Here is an 18,321-nt window from a genome sequence, read left to right on the forward strand (position 1 = left end):
CACTGTCCCAAGAGATATCCTTGTCTCTAAATTGGAGACGCATCAATTTGATGGATGGACCACTCGGTGCATAAAGAACTGGCTGGATGGCCGCACACAAAGAGTTGTGGTCAATGGCTCAATGTCCAGCTGGTGTTCCTCAGGGATCTGTGTTGGGACCGGTCTTGTTCAACATCTTTGTCAGTGACATGGACAGTGGGATTGAGTGCGCCCTCAGCAAGTTTGCCAACGACACCAAGCTGTGTGGTTCGGTTGATACGCTGGAGGGAAGGAATGCCATCCAGAGGGACTTTGACATGCTTGTGAGGTGGGCTGATGCCAACCTTAGGAAGTTTAACCATGCCAAGTGCAAGGTCCTACACCTGGGTTGGAACAATCTCAGGCTCAGCTACAGGTTGGGTAGAGAAGAGATTCAGAGCAGCCCTGCAGAGCAGCACTTGAGGGTGCTGGTCAATCAGAAAATGAACATGAGCCAGGTGCAGTGTGCACTTGCAGCCCAGAAAGCCAACCGTATCCTGGGCTGCATCAAAAGGAGTGTGACCAGCAGGTCGAAGGAGGTGATCCTGCCCCTTTATTCTGCTCTCGTGAGACCTCACTTGAAGTATTGTGTGCAGTTCTGGTGTCCTCAACATAAAAAGGACATGGAACTGTTGGAACAAGTCCAGAGGAGGGCCACGAGGATTATCAGGGGACTGGAGCACCTCCCATATGGAGACAAGCTGAGAAAGTTGGGGCTGTTCAGCCTGGAGAAGAGAAGGCTGCGTGGAGACCTCATAGCAGCCTTCCAGTATCTGAAGGGAGCCTATAGGGATGCTGTAGAGGGACTCTTCATTAGGGACTGTAGTGATAGGACAAGGGGTAATGGGTTAAAACTTAAACAGGGGAAGTTTAGATTGGATATAAGGAGGAAATTCTTTCCTGTTAGGGTGGTGAGGCACTGTAATGGGTTGCCCAAGGAAGTTGTGAATGCTCCATCCCTGGTGGTGTTCAAGGCCAGGTTGGGCAGAACCTTGGGTGATACAGTTTAGTGTGAGGTGTCCCTGCCCATGGCAGGGGGGTTGGGACTTGTTGATCTTAAGGTCCTTTCCAACCCTAACTATTCTATGATTCTATGAATGGGATTTCACAGGAGGATATTTCTATGGGCAAAGACAGAAATGAAGACTGACCTCCTTTGGGAACAGTTATCTACTCTATGGGGATGCAATGACCGCCCTTAGGGCACGCTTGTAAAAGCCTTTGAAGAATAACAGCACATAATTCTGTTTCAACCACCACCAGTTTCATAGGCAAGGTATAGCACCCAAGCATGTGTTTCACAGAAGGAAAAGCAATGCACAGATGTGCTGGGAGAACAACACTATGGCCACTGTGGTATCTGAGGATCTTTCCCTTATATTGTCCAGTCATATTCACATTGCAAAGATCTTTGTTAGCTCCCACAGATGGGATGTTTGGGACTTCAGATGAGGGCACATGGCTCATTTGGTGTCATGTTGACCTCATGGTTTTGTCCATGAGGTGGGTACTTCCAGTTTTCCTGAGGTAGCAGATAGAGAGGTCTTTGTTTCATACCTTTAGGAAAAACAAAAGTGAAGAAAAACGAACCAGGCAGACAGATGTGTTGGATTTTCCTAGAAAAACACAAACACACTTGATGCAAAACACATCTCTGAAATATTCCACTGGGACAGACAGCACCAGAGCTTCCAAAAGCAAACCTCACCCTCTCAGAATCACCCTGAAGAACACTTACAGAATTATTGTGGCAATCTACAACACAGTTAATCAGAGAGGCATGACTTTTTATAAATAAATGGCCAGCCTCCTCTTTCTCCAGGGCCCTGAACTTCAGGCAGAACAGATGTTGCTTGCCCATACCTGCAGCAGGGCAAGGCAGAGGAACTTCATGTGCTGTGCCATAACAGCACACAGTACTGACAGTAGGGAAGACAGTGCTGCTTATAGCGAGGCGTTCATAGAATTTATGTGCAGAAAGTATTTATCAGACGACAAATATACCCACTCTTTCTGTTGTTCTGCCAGCTTTTCTGACAAGCATTTTACCAGGACAGGGTCCACTTTGGAGTCAAACTTGTTGGCAAACCAGTGTCCATATTTCAGAAGCCATCTTAATTCTGCAGCCCCGTAGATGCACACACTGCGAAGGTGGGTACCAGTGCAGGGAGGATATAAATGTTCTTCGAGATAATTCCATTTCACCAGACGAGTTTTGCTTTGTAGGTCTGTTATGTCCTCGGCTGACCTTGGAACTTCCCCAGGGACCCCAGGAACACGTACAAGAGTGGCCCAGAAATGCTCATCTGGAGAGTATGTATCCCTTGACCACTCAAAAAAATCCTTTGCAAGAGAGCTTCTAAGAGTATATTGAATAAATTCTCTGCTTAAAACAAAATAGGCACTGCCTACAAATACCTCGATATTATGAGGTGGCAGATCCTTGGAAATGTTGGTTTTTATAGGCATCTGCACATATTCATAAGGCACTTTCATAAGTTCATAATGATAAGTAAATCGTTCTTTTTTGCTACTGCTCGGCTTTATAGTTTCCAGCATGTTTCCTCCATGGAGTTTCTTCAGTTCAACCACCAACTCAAAATTTGACCTCAAAGGGAAATCTTGGCCACACAAATTAATAACATACTTCCAGGGAACGGGAGACTCTATCAAATCAGACAAACAATTGAAATCAGCTTGCAGCCGTGAAATATGTGCATAGTCCACTCTCTCCAATTTTGATGCAATGAAAATATTGGGGAAACATTTAGCTAGATTGTTCAGAGCAGATTTGAAGCTTTTTGCTGCTTTTTGGTCATAATGGATGCAGTAAATATTTTGATGACTGTACAGTGAATGTATGAGTCTTTCTACCATTACTGCATCTTTGTGAACAACCAAAGAGTAGGCAATTGGAAAACTCTCCTCCTCTGGAGAAACAGGCTTTAGGTCATATTTCCTAAGAGAACGATACACATGGCAAGCACTTGTCATTGCGACAACATCTTCATCAGTTAAATCTATTATCTCCTTTCTTCTTATCTCTAAACTCTTGCCAATTTCATGGGGATCTTGTTCAAATATAGACGAGCAATTAATTTCATACTGGAACTCGTTTCTTAGGTAGGAATACCTGTTTCTAACATAAGAAGAAGTGCTTAAGAAGGGCTCAACCAAATAAATGCCCTTAGAGGGAAGAAAGTGTCTTTCAACATGGAGGAGCTTCAGCAGTGCTATCAGCCACCCCGTAAGACACAGGATCAGGATCTTCCTTCGTGAGGGACATTTGCAGGGACACGTGTGTCTCTTCATCCTGCAAGTAAACACAGACATGGTGGTATTTTAAATCAGAAGCAAAGCATCAGAGGTAGTTCCAGGTTCTAACAAAGCCATGTGCACACTAGTCTGCCTACCGGATAAACAACATCTTAGCAGGACAGGCCACCGGAAATACACAGTTTCTTCTTGATCATGTCAATTGAGAGTCGGACTTTACCATAGTAGTCAAAGATTTCGTTTGCCTGAATTAGCTGACTAATGGCAATAAACCAACTTGGATTTCAGATAATTTCCAGCTAAACAAGTGTTGGAACAAGACTCCCACTGTTTATTTTCCAAACCTTTTTTTATTAATTTCTTATGAGTCACAAACTGAAGTACAGCAACCCCTGCATTTGCAGAAACATGACTGTCCTCCAAGTGAGTAGGAAGGATTGTTTACTTTCCTGAGTAACTCCAGGGGATTCAATGGGAGCAGCAAGGGGAGCTCTTGTGAGTCTGCAAAGAATGCATGCTTAAGGGTAGATATTAGTATCTTAAACAGAAAGCTTTAGAATTCAGTCAGAACATCCTCATTGTCTCCAACACTGGAGCTGGCCTGTGAAGATGTCCAAGGGGAAATCAGTTTCCTTCCCGTCCTCTCCCAAAACAGTCTGACAAGCCCAACATCCTCCCTCTGTCCAAATTTGTTCTGGAAAACATTGCTAACCTGCCCTGAACAGAGAGATGGATGAAGAGTTCCATACACTGGAATGACTATATAATGTAACCTTTGAGGGCAGGAAGGGTAGTAATGAGAAATAGCACAGCCATCCTGTTCTCTCCCGTGTGACACATTCTCAGATTCAACTGCAGAAACACACACAGCCCTTTTTTATGCAGCAGGGTATTTAGTAACATTTCTGTATATCAACTTAACAGTTGAGGTGTTACCACAATAAAAACTAAACACAGTGATCATTTTTCCATATAACTTTACCAGCTGAGTGCAAGCAGCATCGTAGCAATCCTCGAATTAAAATTAGACCCGAGCCCACACTCATGTGCAGCACTAAACTTAGCTCTGCTTAGCTTAAACTAACTCTACTTTGCCTCTAAATTGAACTGCTCACAATATTTTCTCTTGAGAAGAAGTTGTTCCAGAATGCTTCAGAGTGAGTAAAATGGTGGGGTCACCAGAAGTTGCTCAGATGTCTGCAGATCCCATTGTAAAATTAAGTATAGAGATGTGCATGCAACACTTGCTGCAAGACTAACTCAGGCATCTTTACCACTCCCACCAATGTCAGGTCTTGCAAGCTGTAGCTTCAGTTAAAATGCAGCCTGTTAAGGTACAGCTGCTTCATTATTATGTTCTCCTTGACTTCCCCTGTGCATCTTTCTCTTTGATATTTCTCTTCTAAGGGCAACAGAAAGGATAAGGAAATGCCATATCCCTATCTCACCTGGGGGCAAAAGGTGTAGACCAGGAAAGGAAGCAGGGTAAGCCAACACCTACCTATGTTGCAGAAGACAGCTCAGCAAGTCCCTACAGGTTTTACAAGCAACCTCCAGGTACAAAGGAAGAGAAAAACAGACCTATCTCCCCACACAGCCAAGAAATCCCACCTTCTCCCTTGGCCAGCAGGTGTTTTCCTTCACTTCTTTTCCAAACTAATCCCAGCTCAGTGTTTAATCCAGGTGTCCCCTTTACCTATATCCTTCCTGTACCTACGTTCCTGGAGAAATGTCACTCTCAGAAGCTGCCTCTAAGCAAATCCAGGTTTCCAGCCATGTGCTGAGAAACACAGCTAACCTGCCCCTGTTTTTTCTTTGGAGCAAGAAGACCTGTGTGGTGAGACCTCCCTGTGAAGCCCACTCTGTGCCTTTGCCTGGTGGTCTCCCTAGTTATCAAGGACAACCCTTACCACTCCTGGCTGAACAGGGCTCACCTCATCCAGGGACGGAATCTTCCTTTTCCCTCTGCCTTCTTCCAAAAGGCAAAAAGAGAGCGAGGACAAACAGAAGGGAATGCAGAGGGAAAGCGCATCCTCCACTTCTCCAAACCCCTCTATCTATGGTAGCCCTGGCCAGCTTCCACCCAGTGCCAAACATTCTGTTGCTAGGCAAAACAACAAAGACACTATCACGCCACACCTCCCTGCCTGAAACTAGTAATCTGGACTGCTGGAGCCCAGTGTGGTCTGGACTTGGACCAGGATGTGCAAGAAATCACCTGCAAAGCACTGAGGCCTCCCTCTTTGCAGGTGATGAGCAAAGGAACCACACTGAGTTACCTGAACATTCCTAAAGTTGTTGGTATTGCCAACCAAAAGACACTATTATGCCACAAAAGCAGGTCAAGAAATCCAGAAAATTTGAACATGGCTCAAATTCCCTATGGAGGAAGGAATTAAGGAGCATCGGTGAGAAATGTCAGCTCTTCCACCAAATCCCGTATTTAGGGAGGATCTCTCACTGATCCAGGCCAGCATCTGGTCAGATGAGAGCATCAGGAGCCAGCAATTACATCCCCCACTCCATCTGTTTGCTTTGTTGTGGTTTGGTTTTGGTTTGGTTTTTTACAACACACATTATATCACCATCACCACAGTGGTCCACACAGAATCAGGCCACATGTGATCCCAACCACTTCTAGGCACATCTTAAGGAACATCTGTCCAGAAGCGCAGTTAACCACTACCTATACCCTGCTGTCCCTCCTGCTCCATCGTATTAAATTCATACTTTCTTGTCATTACTGCCAATGCAATCCACAGCCAGGCTTGATACATAAACACGTTGGCAACAGCCTTTATGCACAGGTTATTTGCCTTTAAACAGTATAAAGTTAGCTCCTGCAAAAGACTTAGGTTTTGTGAGGTACAATGTGAGACCAGGGAATGAAATCCCTTGGGACAGAAGAGCCACCACAAATCTCATCAGGTTTTGATTCAAGCGCCAAACTCCTATTTCTTACCACACGCAGCACTCAAATCCCTTCCTAGACATAGCAGTGTACTGTACTTGCAGTCTTCTGTGGAGGAGGGAATGAATGACATGTGGCAGACAGGAACAGGCACCTGGAACCACCTGAAACTCCCACCTGGGTAGCACTGACCAGATGCCACCTCTGGTTACCTTGCTCATGAGTATTCTTTTTCTCCAGTACTACCATAGCATACACAGATCTGGGGTTCAGTTTTTTTGCACAAAGACTTTATACTAGGAAGGAAGCTTGGCATTGCCATTGTGCCTTGTTTTGTAAATTGTTTGCATTTTCTCTTACATGTAAGAAGATTCCCGAGAAAATTAATGGAAATAGATCTCATCTTGCAGCCAACACATAGTGCACAGCTGGACTATACAGACACATACACAGCATTTAACCAGGTCAGGGTGCTTACTGGCTGGCATACAAAGTACTGAATGATTCAGAGAAAGTAAATGGGTGTTTTTATTTATCCTTTGCTTCTGTAAAGCAAGGAATGTTCTAATTAAAAAGACATGCAGCAAATAGAAGGGAAACACATTTGTGTTGTGTAACAAAGCACATTATTACACAACACAGTTATAGTTTGTAATAAAGTACCTTAAAAACCTTGAGCTCAGCATGATTCAAAGAGAAATTAAGCAATCAGCTGGTTATTGAGAGTTTCCAGAGTTACCTTCACCGATACATAAATATGGACAGACAGACGAATTCCCTGGAACCACAATGTCAGAAAATTACCAGCTGCCAAGATACCTGACAGGAAATTTTTACCAGTAAAAATGTTTCTTGTGACCATTGCTCTGTTCTCTGCATCTGCTTTTATCTACTGCTGGACCAGAAGAGGGATTGCTAGTTAGATCCATGACAGCAACACTTGTATCCCACCCAGAAAACAGCTGGGGTTTCCACTGATGTATTTCACTGCCTGTTTTTTGTAATTTTCTCCCTGCAAGAAGCTGTTTTGGGCAGTTTTACACCTTCAAACACTTAGAATAGTTTGCTTTTGGCAACTCAGCAAGCTGAGCAATGACACAAAGAAGGAACAAGGTGGTGGGAGAATTTCACACCCTTCTAGAAAGTTGAGCCCCAGATCAAGTCGTCCTTCCACTGAACTCTGTGCTGCATTAGCCAGCAGGATAAACCCTCCCAGGAGGATGGGGCAGAGGCTGACCTAAGTCACTCTCAAATTGAGGTTCTCAGACCTCACCTCCAAGGCAGTCTCCACACAGGCTCTGCTGTCTGTGTCTGAGCAAGGCAGTGATGCTGCATTTGCAGGAGGGCCAGAAAATAACATGACACCCTTACAAGTGGGCAGCGGAGCTCCACTCCTTGCTCTGTGCTTCAAAGCAGTGTGCATGTCTTGTCTGTAAGGAGGCTGCGGAAGAATTCTGCAGCTCTCCTGTGGCTCACATAGCACTCATAAAACCCTATAAAACCCATAGAACCAGAAGATAAGATTTCTTCCCTGCATACTCAAAGTGTTGAAAGTTATGAACCAAGCTATGGCCAGCTAAAGGAAGCACTAGGGAAGGAGGCAAAGCTGAAGGAAAAAATGTGCTAGAAAATGCACATAAGGAGATACACTATAATTAGCCATTGGTTTCTATTGACTTGAGGCAACTGGGGAAGAGAGAGAGAATACGGAAATAAGAACAGAGGAAATAACACATATTTGACTATGGACATTTGTATATATATTATGAGTAACACAGCAAAAGTTCGGGGAAGTGAAGTACGGTCTGATCATGGGGAATACCTGTGAAGAAAGCTGCCTCAGTGGTCACTTCCTGCTGCTATCAGCCAGGTGTGCAGAACTTTACCTTCCTGAGAAAAGCTGCTGCTCTTGTTGGCAATCTATAAAGATAAATCAACAGCCAGCGAAGCTGCAGAGTACCCAAAAGTATACAAACCCCTGCAGTGCGCACATCACAGACATGAAAAGCAGTGTTTGCACCTGTACACTATCCATAGGCAACCTGTTTGGATAAATCACCTGAGCTCATACTGCCACGGAATTAAAGTGTACCTATAATGGTCAGAGAAGGAAATTGAACCAGTAGATATTTCTCTTGGCTTTTACACTACAGATTACAACAACACAGAAATGTTGAATTCCTACTGAAAGGGTGTAACTGCATGAAATGTTAAAACTTGCAAGGTGGAACCAAAGGAAAGGCTCATTAGGGCTCATTAATTAAAGCCTGGTTCTAGGGCTTCTTTTGGGAGGGTGGGAAAAAAATTAAAGAAAACAATTCTAATTCTAGCTCCACTGACTTAAATAATTTCTACACACCACCAGGCACTTACCCTGTGGACTTCCCTAAGCATATATTTGAAGCATTGCTAGTCTGGATTTGTTGCGAGCAGACTGCAGCATGCCACACGTGTATCCAACTAGGCACCTCTCTATTGGAAAGAAGCAACACCCACAGCACCCCACTTCTTCTCCTCTCCTTTCCACATGGACCCCAGTGCAGCCTGGGCTGTGGAGCTCTGCTCTTGGGTGTTGAGAGGGGAACAGGGCAGATTCACCATGAAGGCCTGGGACTTTCTCCCATGCCTGCCCTTCCCCATCCCATCCCTCTGGGAGTCACCCCACCTCCTGCAAACAGGAACCAGGGTGAGTTTGCACAGCCAAGGAAGGCAGGAGCCCTAGATCTTCACTGTGCATAGGTCTTCTGTCCGGATCCTCCCTGAGTTACACAGCCCCCGCATAAGCCCTGCCTCTCAGGGATATCCTCCTCTCCTTTCTCTCCACCATACTTTTGCTAAAAAAAACATGGATTTTACCCTCTCCATGTTGGCCAAGAATAAACACCTACATCAGTCTGATTAACAGACCCATTATCAATTTGTCACATCAAAGTCTAAGTCACAGCTGGACTGTGAAGATTTCGATTGGAGAAATCTGCATTTCACTTAGTTTGGCGGACTAAATATCTGAGGCCTCTCCACAGCTGGTGGAAAGACATAAGGAACTGCAAAGGGCCATCAGTTCGTCCCAGAGCACAGGGTGCAAGATGGGCTGGATGAAGCATCCCCCGGGAAGTCACTGCCCCAACAAACAGGAGCCAGGACAAAATCCCAGCACCGTGAGCTCTGCCAGCTCCACTTGCAGTGATGCAGCCTTGGTGATGTGAAGCTTTCGGTGGGTAGCGGCACTGCACCTGGCCCTGATCCTCTGCCAGCAGCACCAAGCAACTCCTCCACCCCAGAGAGGTGCACAGGAGCAGGGGAGAAAAGCCAGCCTGGAAGCTGCTCTGGTCAGCCCAAGCCTGAACCCACTGAGAGAAACAAACTCTTGCTCTGGCTGACCTCCAGCAGCTCATATCTACCAGGGTTACAGCGGCTTCAGCTCTCTTTGAGGACACCCCTTTATAAAGGGTTAAGGAAGGATTTGAGCAACCCAGAGAAACAGACAGGTTTCCTTCAGCAGTGCAGAGAAATTGGCAGGCTTTGGGCTCATGCTGCCGCTCTGAAGGCATGTTTCCACTTTACTAAGACCCTAATGAATTACATATGGAGAGCCCTGGTTCCTGAAGAGCCCAGGGCTTTACTGCTGCTCCTCACACATTTATTTCTGCTGTTTGCATAAACCCCATGTACCTGGACTAACAGCAGCTCTCAGTCTGTGCAATGTAGTGATGCCAATGTCAGGAATATGCAGCTACCTTCACCCTCAGCAAACCAAACTACCAACTCTCACACTCCTCTTGCTCTGCACAGCAAGACTTACCTGCAGTCCACATAGTCAACAACCTCTTGCATCGCTGTTACCAGCAGTACAACTTGTCTATCATGAGAGCTGACTGCCTTGGGGCAAAGTAGATAGTGGATCCCCCTGGTACTGAAGAATCAGCCTCAACCCCTCCAGAAGTCTCTGTTCTTATTTCTCAAATGACTAATCTATGGCTACTGGAAACAGCCTTCTTGGGAATAAAGCAATTTCCAAAAAGCTGTCTTCTAAAATAATAGCTGCATTACTCAAGGTAATTTTTCTGTAACTCTAAAGTCAAAGACCTATGGGTATTTACATTTTAACATCTACTCTTTTTTTCCTTCTCGCCACTTAGCAAAAGTTCCCATAGGGTAAACTCAACCATGAAAAATAGTGAAGGCTCAGACAAGACACTTTTAAATAGAGACCATCTGTAACTAAAAAGTACCCAAGTAAGAGTTTGCTGTAACTGGTCCAAAAAGAGGTAAACGTGCCATTGGCTTAATCAAAATCTGTGGTCTTCTTTCAACCTTTTCTATGCACTGCGAAGGTGTTCCCAGTTGGTTTTCAGATCACAATGATTTATAAACAGCTTGTCAACCACTTTGAGACTACAAAGAATTTTGCAACTCCCAGTACTTCATCCCCTTTCCTTTGTGTCTCTTCTGATGTAGTTTGTGCTCCACTAAACACAAGCAATCGAATGATTAAAGGCAGAAGCTGCCAGGTGGATCTACAGAGCCTGCGAGCTCCCCACATGCTGCCTGAATGGTGGGGAGCTGTCATGAACCAGCCTGGTCCATCACAGGAAAACCAGATCCCGGTGGAGCCGAGATGCATCAGAAGTCTTCCTGCAGGCATAAGTATGACAATCCCGCTTTGAAGGTTGAGTTTTATCCAGAGAGGCAGCAGGGATCTCTGCTCAGAGCAGGCTGATCTGACCCATGAAGACGGGAAGGCACACCGGGCAGCACTGAAAGCAACAGGCTCAGCAGCAGGGCATGCGGGCAGGGATACCTGCCTAAGCTTGTACCCTGGCTGCAAGAGCAACAGCAAACGTTGCAGCTTCCCTGAGGAGCACAAGGTATGTACCAGGCAATGTCCACTGGCCCCTCTCATCTGCCCTCTGCCAGCCCTCCCTGAAGGACCTGTTGAGTAGATAGCAAAAGCTCAAGCTCAACCACTAACTACGCTGACCTACAGAAATACAAAAGCTGTGACCTCCCTTACGTGTAGCCCTACTGAATTTATACTACCTTCTTACTTTAGCATTACCCATCAAAGAGGTCTGTGACTCTCTACAGTTGTCATAAATGATTCTGGTATCCTGCACAGATGGCCAGCTGGTGGGAATCATCTCATTCTCTGTGGTCACACCTGCTTGTCACACCACACAACCAGCCTGAGAGTGAGTAACCGGAGTGGGAAGTGACAAGACACACTGGCTGCTATCTGAAGAAGGATTCCTGGAAAATTCAGGCTGTGAATAGGCAGTGCTCTCTCCCAGTGGACTGGAAATACATAGTACTCTATATGAATGCTGTCGTGGAGCAACCTGCTTTTGTGCTTGCCACAGAGCAAGAGTTTGATAAGAAGGACAAGTCTGAATGCAAGTCTGTGGAAGGTGAGAAAACAGCAGATACAGAGGAGCAAGAGTGCTTCTACCCTACTTTGTTGTTCTCTCCCCTGTGGAGAAACCCTTCTGCTGATACACAGCACAAACCAGGCTCCTTGCTTATCACTTAGGTTAAAAAAATAAAAAGGGAATGGGTCCTGAGAATAGGACCAGCAGAACTGAGGCTGGGAAATAATGAAAGAGAAGAATGGAGAGAGGGATCAATGCATGTAAGTGCTTTCATGTCGGCAGCATTAACAACTACCAAAAAAAAATCAAAGAGAGCAGCAAAACAGGTGCTTTCTCTCACTTGTTACTCTCCCATCCCTCAGAGGCATTGGAGGCAAAACCAGCGTCTACGCCTTCCTTGGAAACCAGGTCATGGTGTATTTGCAACCAACACTATTACCATATGATAGCAGGAGCTATGGGAACAATTCTCTCTCCTCCAGGCAAAAACACCCTGGGAAAAGTTCTCCCTGATAAAGTATCTCTGTTTGCCTAATACACACCTGCTCACACAGCAATGCAAACTTGGTCAAGTTGTTTGCATGACCAGCTCTGCAGACAAACACAGTTAATTTCTTCTGGCTTTCTCTCTACACAAATCAAGTCAGTTTGTGGACCTCTAGGGAAGGCAGAGGGAAGCTGGGGAAGGCGGAAAGTAATGAAGTGATTGAGGTTTTTGTCTGTCTGAATTAAACTTTTAACTCGTTTATTCAATGCTGCCAGCTGGGAAAGTTAATTTATTCATGTGCTAGTGTTTACTGCTGATAGCTGGTTAGTTCCATTGCAAAATTATCTACTGATAGGGATCACACAGCTTCTGTAGGAGTAATTTTTATTGGCATTAAAGCTAGATCAGTTAATCCTATCGAGTTTGTCTGGTTTTCCACCCACTTTCCCTACACTGGAGCCTCAGCCCATGCCCCTGCAACAGAGCAGCACCCACTACCAGCCTCATTCCATACAGCTCACTCTCTTGCTTTGGCCTGCCTAATGTAATACTTAGATTTCCTCTAAATGATGGGCAACTAAAGAGCTAAGTAACTACAATTACTTACATGCTGCCTTATGGACCTCTAATTAAAACATGTGGAAAAATACGTCATTACTTCTAGACCCAAGCCTAATTAAATTATAGGCCTGCCAATTTTAAGACTCTGAAGAATTAACACAGTGCCCTAAGGAAAAACAACAAAAATCTACAGTTTACCGCAGCCTGTTTTGTGTTTCTGCAAGAGGAAAGGCAGCTTCTCACCACATTCATGGGAAATACAGGTTCTGCAAAGATTTGGCAATTATGGTTATCACATACGACTTTGTCCCAGGGCTTAATATGACTCCTCATTGCGTGGGTTACATAGATCTGTGTTTCCTAACAGAACCTGCTCTGCTGACAGTAAGTTGTTTTGTTTGCCTGCCACTCAGTCCCAACTCTATCTTCTTTAGAGAATGCTGGATGCTTTTTTCTAGTTGCCTTCAGTACACCAGTGATCCCCACAACTGCAGTACAATATCTAACATTAATTCCTGCATATCCATGTCCCACAGACAGACATGTCGAGGTAAAGGAAGTCTGTCTCTGGACAGGAAAAGAGGCAGGTGAATTCTGCAGCGTCACGCAAGAAGACAGCAGCACATGAGAGAATTGAACCTGGTTCCTCTGCATCCCCGACTAAACCTAACTGCTTTACAATAACTTTTGATGGAAGCTGTTCTGGTGGAGGCCTGGAAACAAAAATCTCTCAGCAAATCCCTTGGTACATCCCAAACTATTTTGTCCTGCCAGTCAGAGGATCTGAAGCCCTGTTAAAGCAGGAAGTTTGTGGAAAAGTCCAGGGATAGGCGGGCATGGAAATTCTCAAGCCCAATTGCTTATATGCTGAATGTTTAAATTCTCTGACTTCAAGAGATGGGAGTATCAATGTTTGGCAAGGACATAATGCACCATAAAGGCAGAAATCAAGATAAAAACAATGTAAATAATAATATATAGTAAATTATTTAAAAAAAATAATTAAAAAACCCCATCAAACACAACCATCCAGTAAACAGAGTTTCCTCTCTTCTAATATGGGGCAATCTAGAGTTTAACAGCCTCATTCCAACTTATATGAGAGTTTAAAATAATACAGCTCATATGAGAGTTTAAAATAATACAACTACCATGGTGGAGAGAGGGTTAACCTTTACCCCCAGACTACCGCAAAACGTAAATATCAGCCCTAAAGGGCCAGAAGTTGTGTACATTGGCAAGGAGCAGCACTGTAAAAGAGGGTGGAAGTTTCCTGTTAGACAGGGAGGCAGGAAAGACTGCACTGCGCTGCAGAAAAGCGCCCATTAACAGCTTGGAATATTCCTCCATTTCCTTCACCTTTCCACCATGCTGCCTGCAGACTCCCACCTGCAAGCCCCCACTGTAAATTACCCCCTTCCAGTCAAAGTCTTCACTGCCAAAGTCAGCTTATGAATTGATGATCAACAAGACCATTTTAAGTGTAGCTACAAACATACCTCCTGGGCTTTGCTGTGGCCTCTTCTCCTCGCAGAGCTCTTCAGGATGCTCTGTCCAAGAAGATCAACACAGGCACAACCAGCTTGATGGACAAACAAAGTCCTGGTGACTGCTGCATCCTGCTGGGGTGCCTGCAGCCTTCACCTTTACGGATGCTTCAAGCTCATACGGAGCCAACTGTACAGAAGTGGCAGGGGCAACATTACTGCTTGCACAGATTACAAAAGAAAAGTGGAAAATGTTAGCTGAAAAACAGCAAGCATGGAAGATTTGCGTGATAATCTGTGGAAGCCATTATCTGTATAATAAGCCTATACTTTTGTCTACTTGCATAGCATTTCAAAGTGCCAAGATGGGGAGAAGAAAACACCGTAAAAAGAACAGATTACACCAAAGCAACCTAATTTCCTTCTATGGCAGTGTAAAGAGGACTTGGGGAGAGACAGGAAAGTACTCAAATACTAGGAGTCCCTCTCAAAAGCCTCACCAAATTCAAAATTCCCACAGTACTTCAGGTACTGAGGCTTCAGGTCTGGGAGGCTTTGCCTGCTTCACAGGTAAAATAGCTCTGTCAGAGAGCCAAGGCCCAAAATTTGGAGTGCTGGTGTGACTCCCGTGGTCCTGGTGATGCTTTCTGAAACTCTGTTGAGACATGACACTCTGCGTTGCAAGTTCACTTATACGCAACTATCTCATGTGGTATACTATGTCTCTTATACGGCAAGAAATATATTTTGGTGCTATTTTACCTAAGCCTTCTGTGTGTGATGGTTACAAGGAAATTTGGGGAACTAAACAATGTACTGTTTGGCATATGTTGCATTCTCCTCCTCTCCACCTGCATTTTGACCAAAGTGCTGTGCACACCAACCTTCTCTTCATCATCAACCTTCCAGCTCATATGAATTTATAAACCACACATCTCTGAACTGTGGAGCTTGTTATCTATGGTCCCTTCTTCAGTGTGGCAGGAGCAAGCTGAACTTCACAGGCTCCAAAGAGAGGTCTGAGTGCTGCAGAGCCATGGGATCCTCCAGTCCTGCCTTAGCTCAATGCACCCAGCACAGCATTTTCATACAGTGGAAACAGTTTCTAAATTCCCTCAATATTTGGCACTCCCTGTATGCACACGATGCAGTGTAGCATGAGTGTAGCTGGGTTCATTTCACCCCTTTGCAGGGTGGTGGGAGGGGTACAGTGGTAGAAAATGTTAATTGATAAAATTATGTTGCAGAAATGAGCTTTTTGTGACTCATCTGCTGCATATCTTAGTTCCTTTACATATTTCCTGGGAGAACTCAAAAACTGGAGTCACCGTATGACTCCAGATGCCTTCCTGTAGCTGTAACAGCTACACAAATGCCATAAGCTCCTGCTAGAGTTCTCTTAAGCATCATCTGTTGGTGAGACGAAACTCACTTCATCAGCATGCATCGGGACAGCTCATGCTGCCTACCCACTTCCTACATGAAGTCACTTTGTCACGTAGGTACACAGAAACCACCAAGACTAATGGCCAAGCAGATGCATCAGCACCCCTCTGGTGCTCCACTCCCTGCTTTGATCAAAGGCTAATGTGCTTACAAAATCCCCACATCACCCTCTCCTGAAATCTTTATGCTGATCTCTGAAAATGCTCTGCTCTGCCCTGCCCCATTGGTGGACACAAAGCCTCTTGAAATCATACTGTACATTGTGGATGCCTGCTGAGGCCCCCATCCATATCTGGCCAGGCTAAGAGCTGCAAGGCTGAAAAGATCCACCTGAGAAAGAATCTCTAAATTTACCTGTTTGCTCTCAACCAACGTTTCAACATGTTCTGGGATTCCCTGAATCCTGTGCATTAGCACTCACTGTTTTCTGTTACCTAACCACGGCACAAAGCTTTGACTCTGTGCTTTTTAATTTTAACTCTGGTTAATTCTTCCCGGCTTACCTGAACTGCTTCTGAAGAATTCCAGAGATCTGCTCTCAGCCACCAGGGCATTTTATGGTAATCACAGACAGCCTATTGACTGACTAGAATAATTTGCATATTAGGCCAGAAAATAGCATGCTCAGTATAGGCTGTCATCGACAAAACGTATACAGCCCAGTACACAAACGGGTTTTAGTGCCTAGTCCTCTTTCCTGCATTCCCAGTGTAATCCCAGCACAAGGGTTGTGTCAATACAAGCAATTCAAACCTGAATGTATACCCTATCACACCATTGCTGCTTTCCAAAAAGTTGTAGACCTTAAGAATCGCTCATTTATAAGACTCATGTCAAAAAGCATTAGCCAGGGCTCTTAGTGATCTTCAAATGCTTTTACATCTGGGTAGCATAGAGGATACACAGGAACTGGAACAAAACCCATCAGTATCAGATATATAGGACAAATGCAGCACGATTTCAGTTCCCTTTCTACAACCATCTCAGAAAAGCTATCTGCATGGAAGAACAGGCACATCAAATCCATGGGCCCCATGCAGTCCAGGATGTTGTCTCCAAGTACCTGAAAGCAGGTGGTTGGAAAAAGGAGGAAAAACATAACAAGTATCCTCCATCATCTTCTCCACACGTTCTTTCTGTTTCTGTCCTCTCACAGCTTAGCAGCGTCCAAAGCAGGGGGTTACAATTTTCTACTTCTCTTGAAATTTCGATTTCTTCCACCTGGTTGCTTTTGAACCCACATGAGTTTTATGGCATGCAATAGAGTAGGGGCAGGCCAAAACGCCCTACAGCTCACCCGAGTATGGTGCACAAAACCTCACTTTCACTTGTTTCATTGTTTTTGCCTTCCAGTGTCACTTGACTGTTGTAGTTCTTGTCTGAAAGAGTGCAAGAAGCTGTTTCTGTTCACCATGTCCGTTCCAATCACAAGTCTATCTACCATATCTACCCTTCAGCTTTCTCTCTCAGGCTATCAAATGCAAAAATATTACCAGTAAGGAAATTTATTTATTTTGAAAGGTTGCTATTAGGGAAATTTGCCTAACTCAAAATGAAACAAGCTGGTTTGTGGACTGTATCTTTGGAATAACTCAGAGGGTGTTAGTGGAGCAGATCCTCAAGTGGGACACAGTGAGTAAGCTAACCTCAAGGGAAGCTCACCTTAAGATCTCCTTCCGTAAGCCTCACTCTTACACTATGAGCCTGTTCACTCTGTAATGAGAGAGAAGTTGCCACTGCCTCTCCTCGAGGAAAAAAATAACAAATTTCTGACAGATCTTTGCTGTTCTGTGACTTTTCGTTTCCTCACAAGGAAAAAAACACTCTTTCTTTCCATACTGAAGAAATCAGTAAGTACACTTGGCACATTAAAACACTACTCCAGACTAACGGGTACCGTTTTAGCAATTTACTCAGAGACAAAAAACACCAACCAAAATACGGCAGAGTTAGCTAGCACCACAACCACCCGGGTTCCTGTTACCAAACCACACGGTAAGCTGGTATAACTGTTGCTCCCCAGGAAAAGCTCTTGCGGTTGCAAGCAGCGGGCACACCTTCTGCGAGGCGGGCTGCGGGCAGGCTGCGCGCCCTCACTTCCAACGCCGGCAGCCTCCTACCCGACCTACGGCCGCCAGTTTCTGCTCCCGACACGTAAAATCCCCCCGTCATTAACTTTCAAAAGCGCACGGCGCCTTCTCACCAGTTCTTACCCACCTTCCTTCTCCTCCGGCCGCTGCTAGCTCCGCGCCCGGCCCGGCCCCGCGCAGCACCGCCCCGCACACCCACCGCCCCTTCCTCCTCCTCCTTCTCATCTCCGCCCCTCCAAACTCTGCTGCGGCGGCCGAGCCTCCAAGTTTGCGCCTATGGCAGAGCCGCCGGGAGGAGGCGGGAGCCGCTGCGGCCCCAGCGCGCCGCTACGAGTGGAAAGTTGCAGCCGTGCTCTGCGGCGCGGCCGCGCTCCCACTGCCGCTGTCCCGGGATATCCCCGCCGGCACTGCACCCACCGGAGCGGGGCGGAACGGAACGGAAGGGAACGGAACGGAGCGGTGAGGGGGCTGCGCGGAGCTGCCGTCTCGGGCGCGCTCGTCTGATCGGAGACGCGTGTGCGTACTATGTGCGTGTACAGTGTGGGTGCACGATGTGTGTGCACAGTGTGGGCGTACGGTGTGTGTGCACAGTGTGGGTGTACGATGTGTGCGGTGTGTGTGCAGGGACATGTGTGCGATACCGCACCCCGTGACGTGGAGGAAAAAGGAGGAGCCG

The 18,321-nt window shown here is 45.6% G+C and overlaps 1 protein-coding gene across 2 annotated transcripts; it reads right to left on the reverse strand.

The window, feature by feature from the left end:
- Positions 1-1,260: 1,260 nt before the first annotated feature.
- GCNT4 (glucosaminyl (N-acetyl) transferase 4) lies at positions 1,261-17,811 on the reverse strand. 2 transcript variants are annotated; one of them, XM_061369543.1, is made up of 3 exons: positions 17,773-17,811; positions 14,122-14,327; positions 1,261-3,331 (listed from the first exon to the last, which is right to left on the reverse strand). In XM_061369543.1, exon 3 carries the CDS (start codon positions 3,328-3,330, stop codon positions 1,963-1,965), a length of 1,368 nt encoding a protein of 455 aa, XP_061225527.1. In that variant the 5' UTR covers position 3,331; positions 14,122-14,327; positions 17,773-17,811; the 3' UTR covers positions 1,261-1,962. The 2 variants fall into 2 exon arrangements, with proteins under 2 accessions (XP_061225527.1, XP_061225526.1); XM_061369542.1 differs by lacking the exon at positions 17,773-17,811 and having other exon boundaries at positions 14,122-14,533.
- Positions 17,812-18,321: the final 510 nt, after the last annotated feature.

This window comes from Neopsephotus bourkii, unplaced genomic scaffold (assembly GCF_033783945.1).
Source record: "Neopsephotus bourkii isolate Nb327-2 ecotype Australia unplaced genomic scaffold, CSIRO-AGI_Nbou_v1 NB_1507, whole genome shotgun sequence".
NCBI lineage: Eukaryota > Metazoa > Chordata > Aves > Psittaciformes > Psittacidae > Neopsephotus > Neopsephotus bourkii.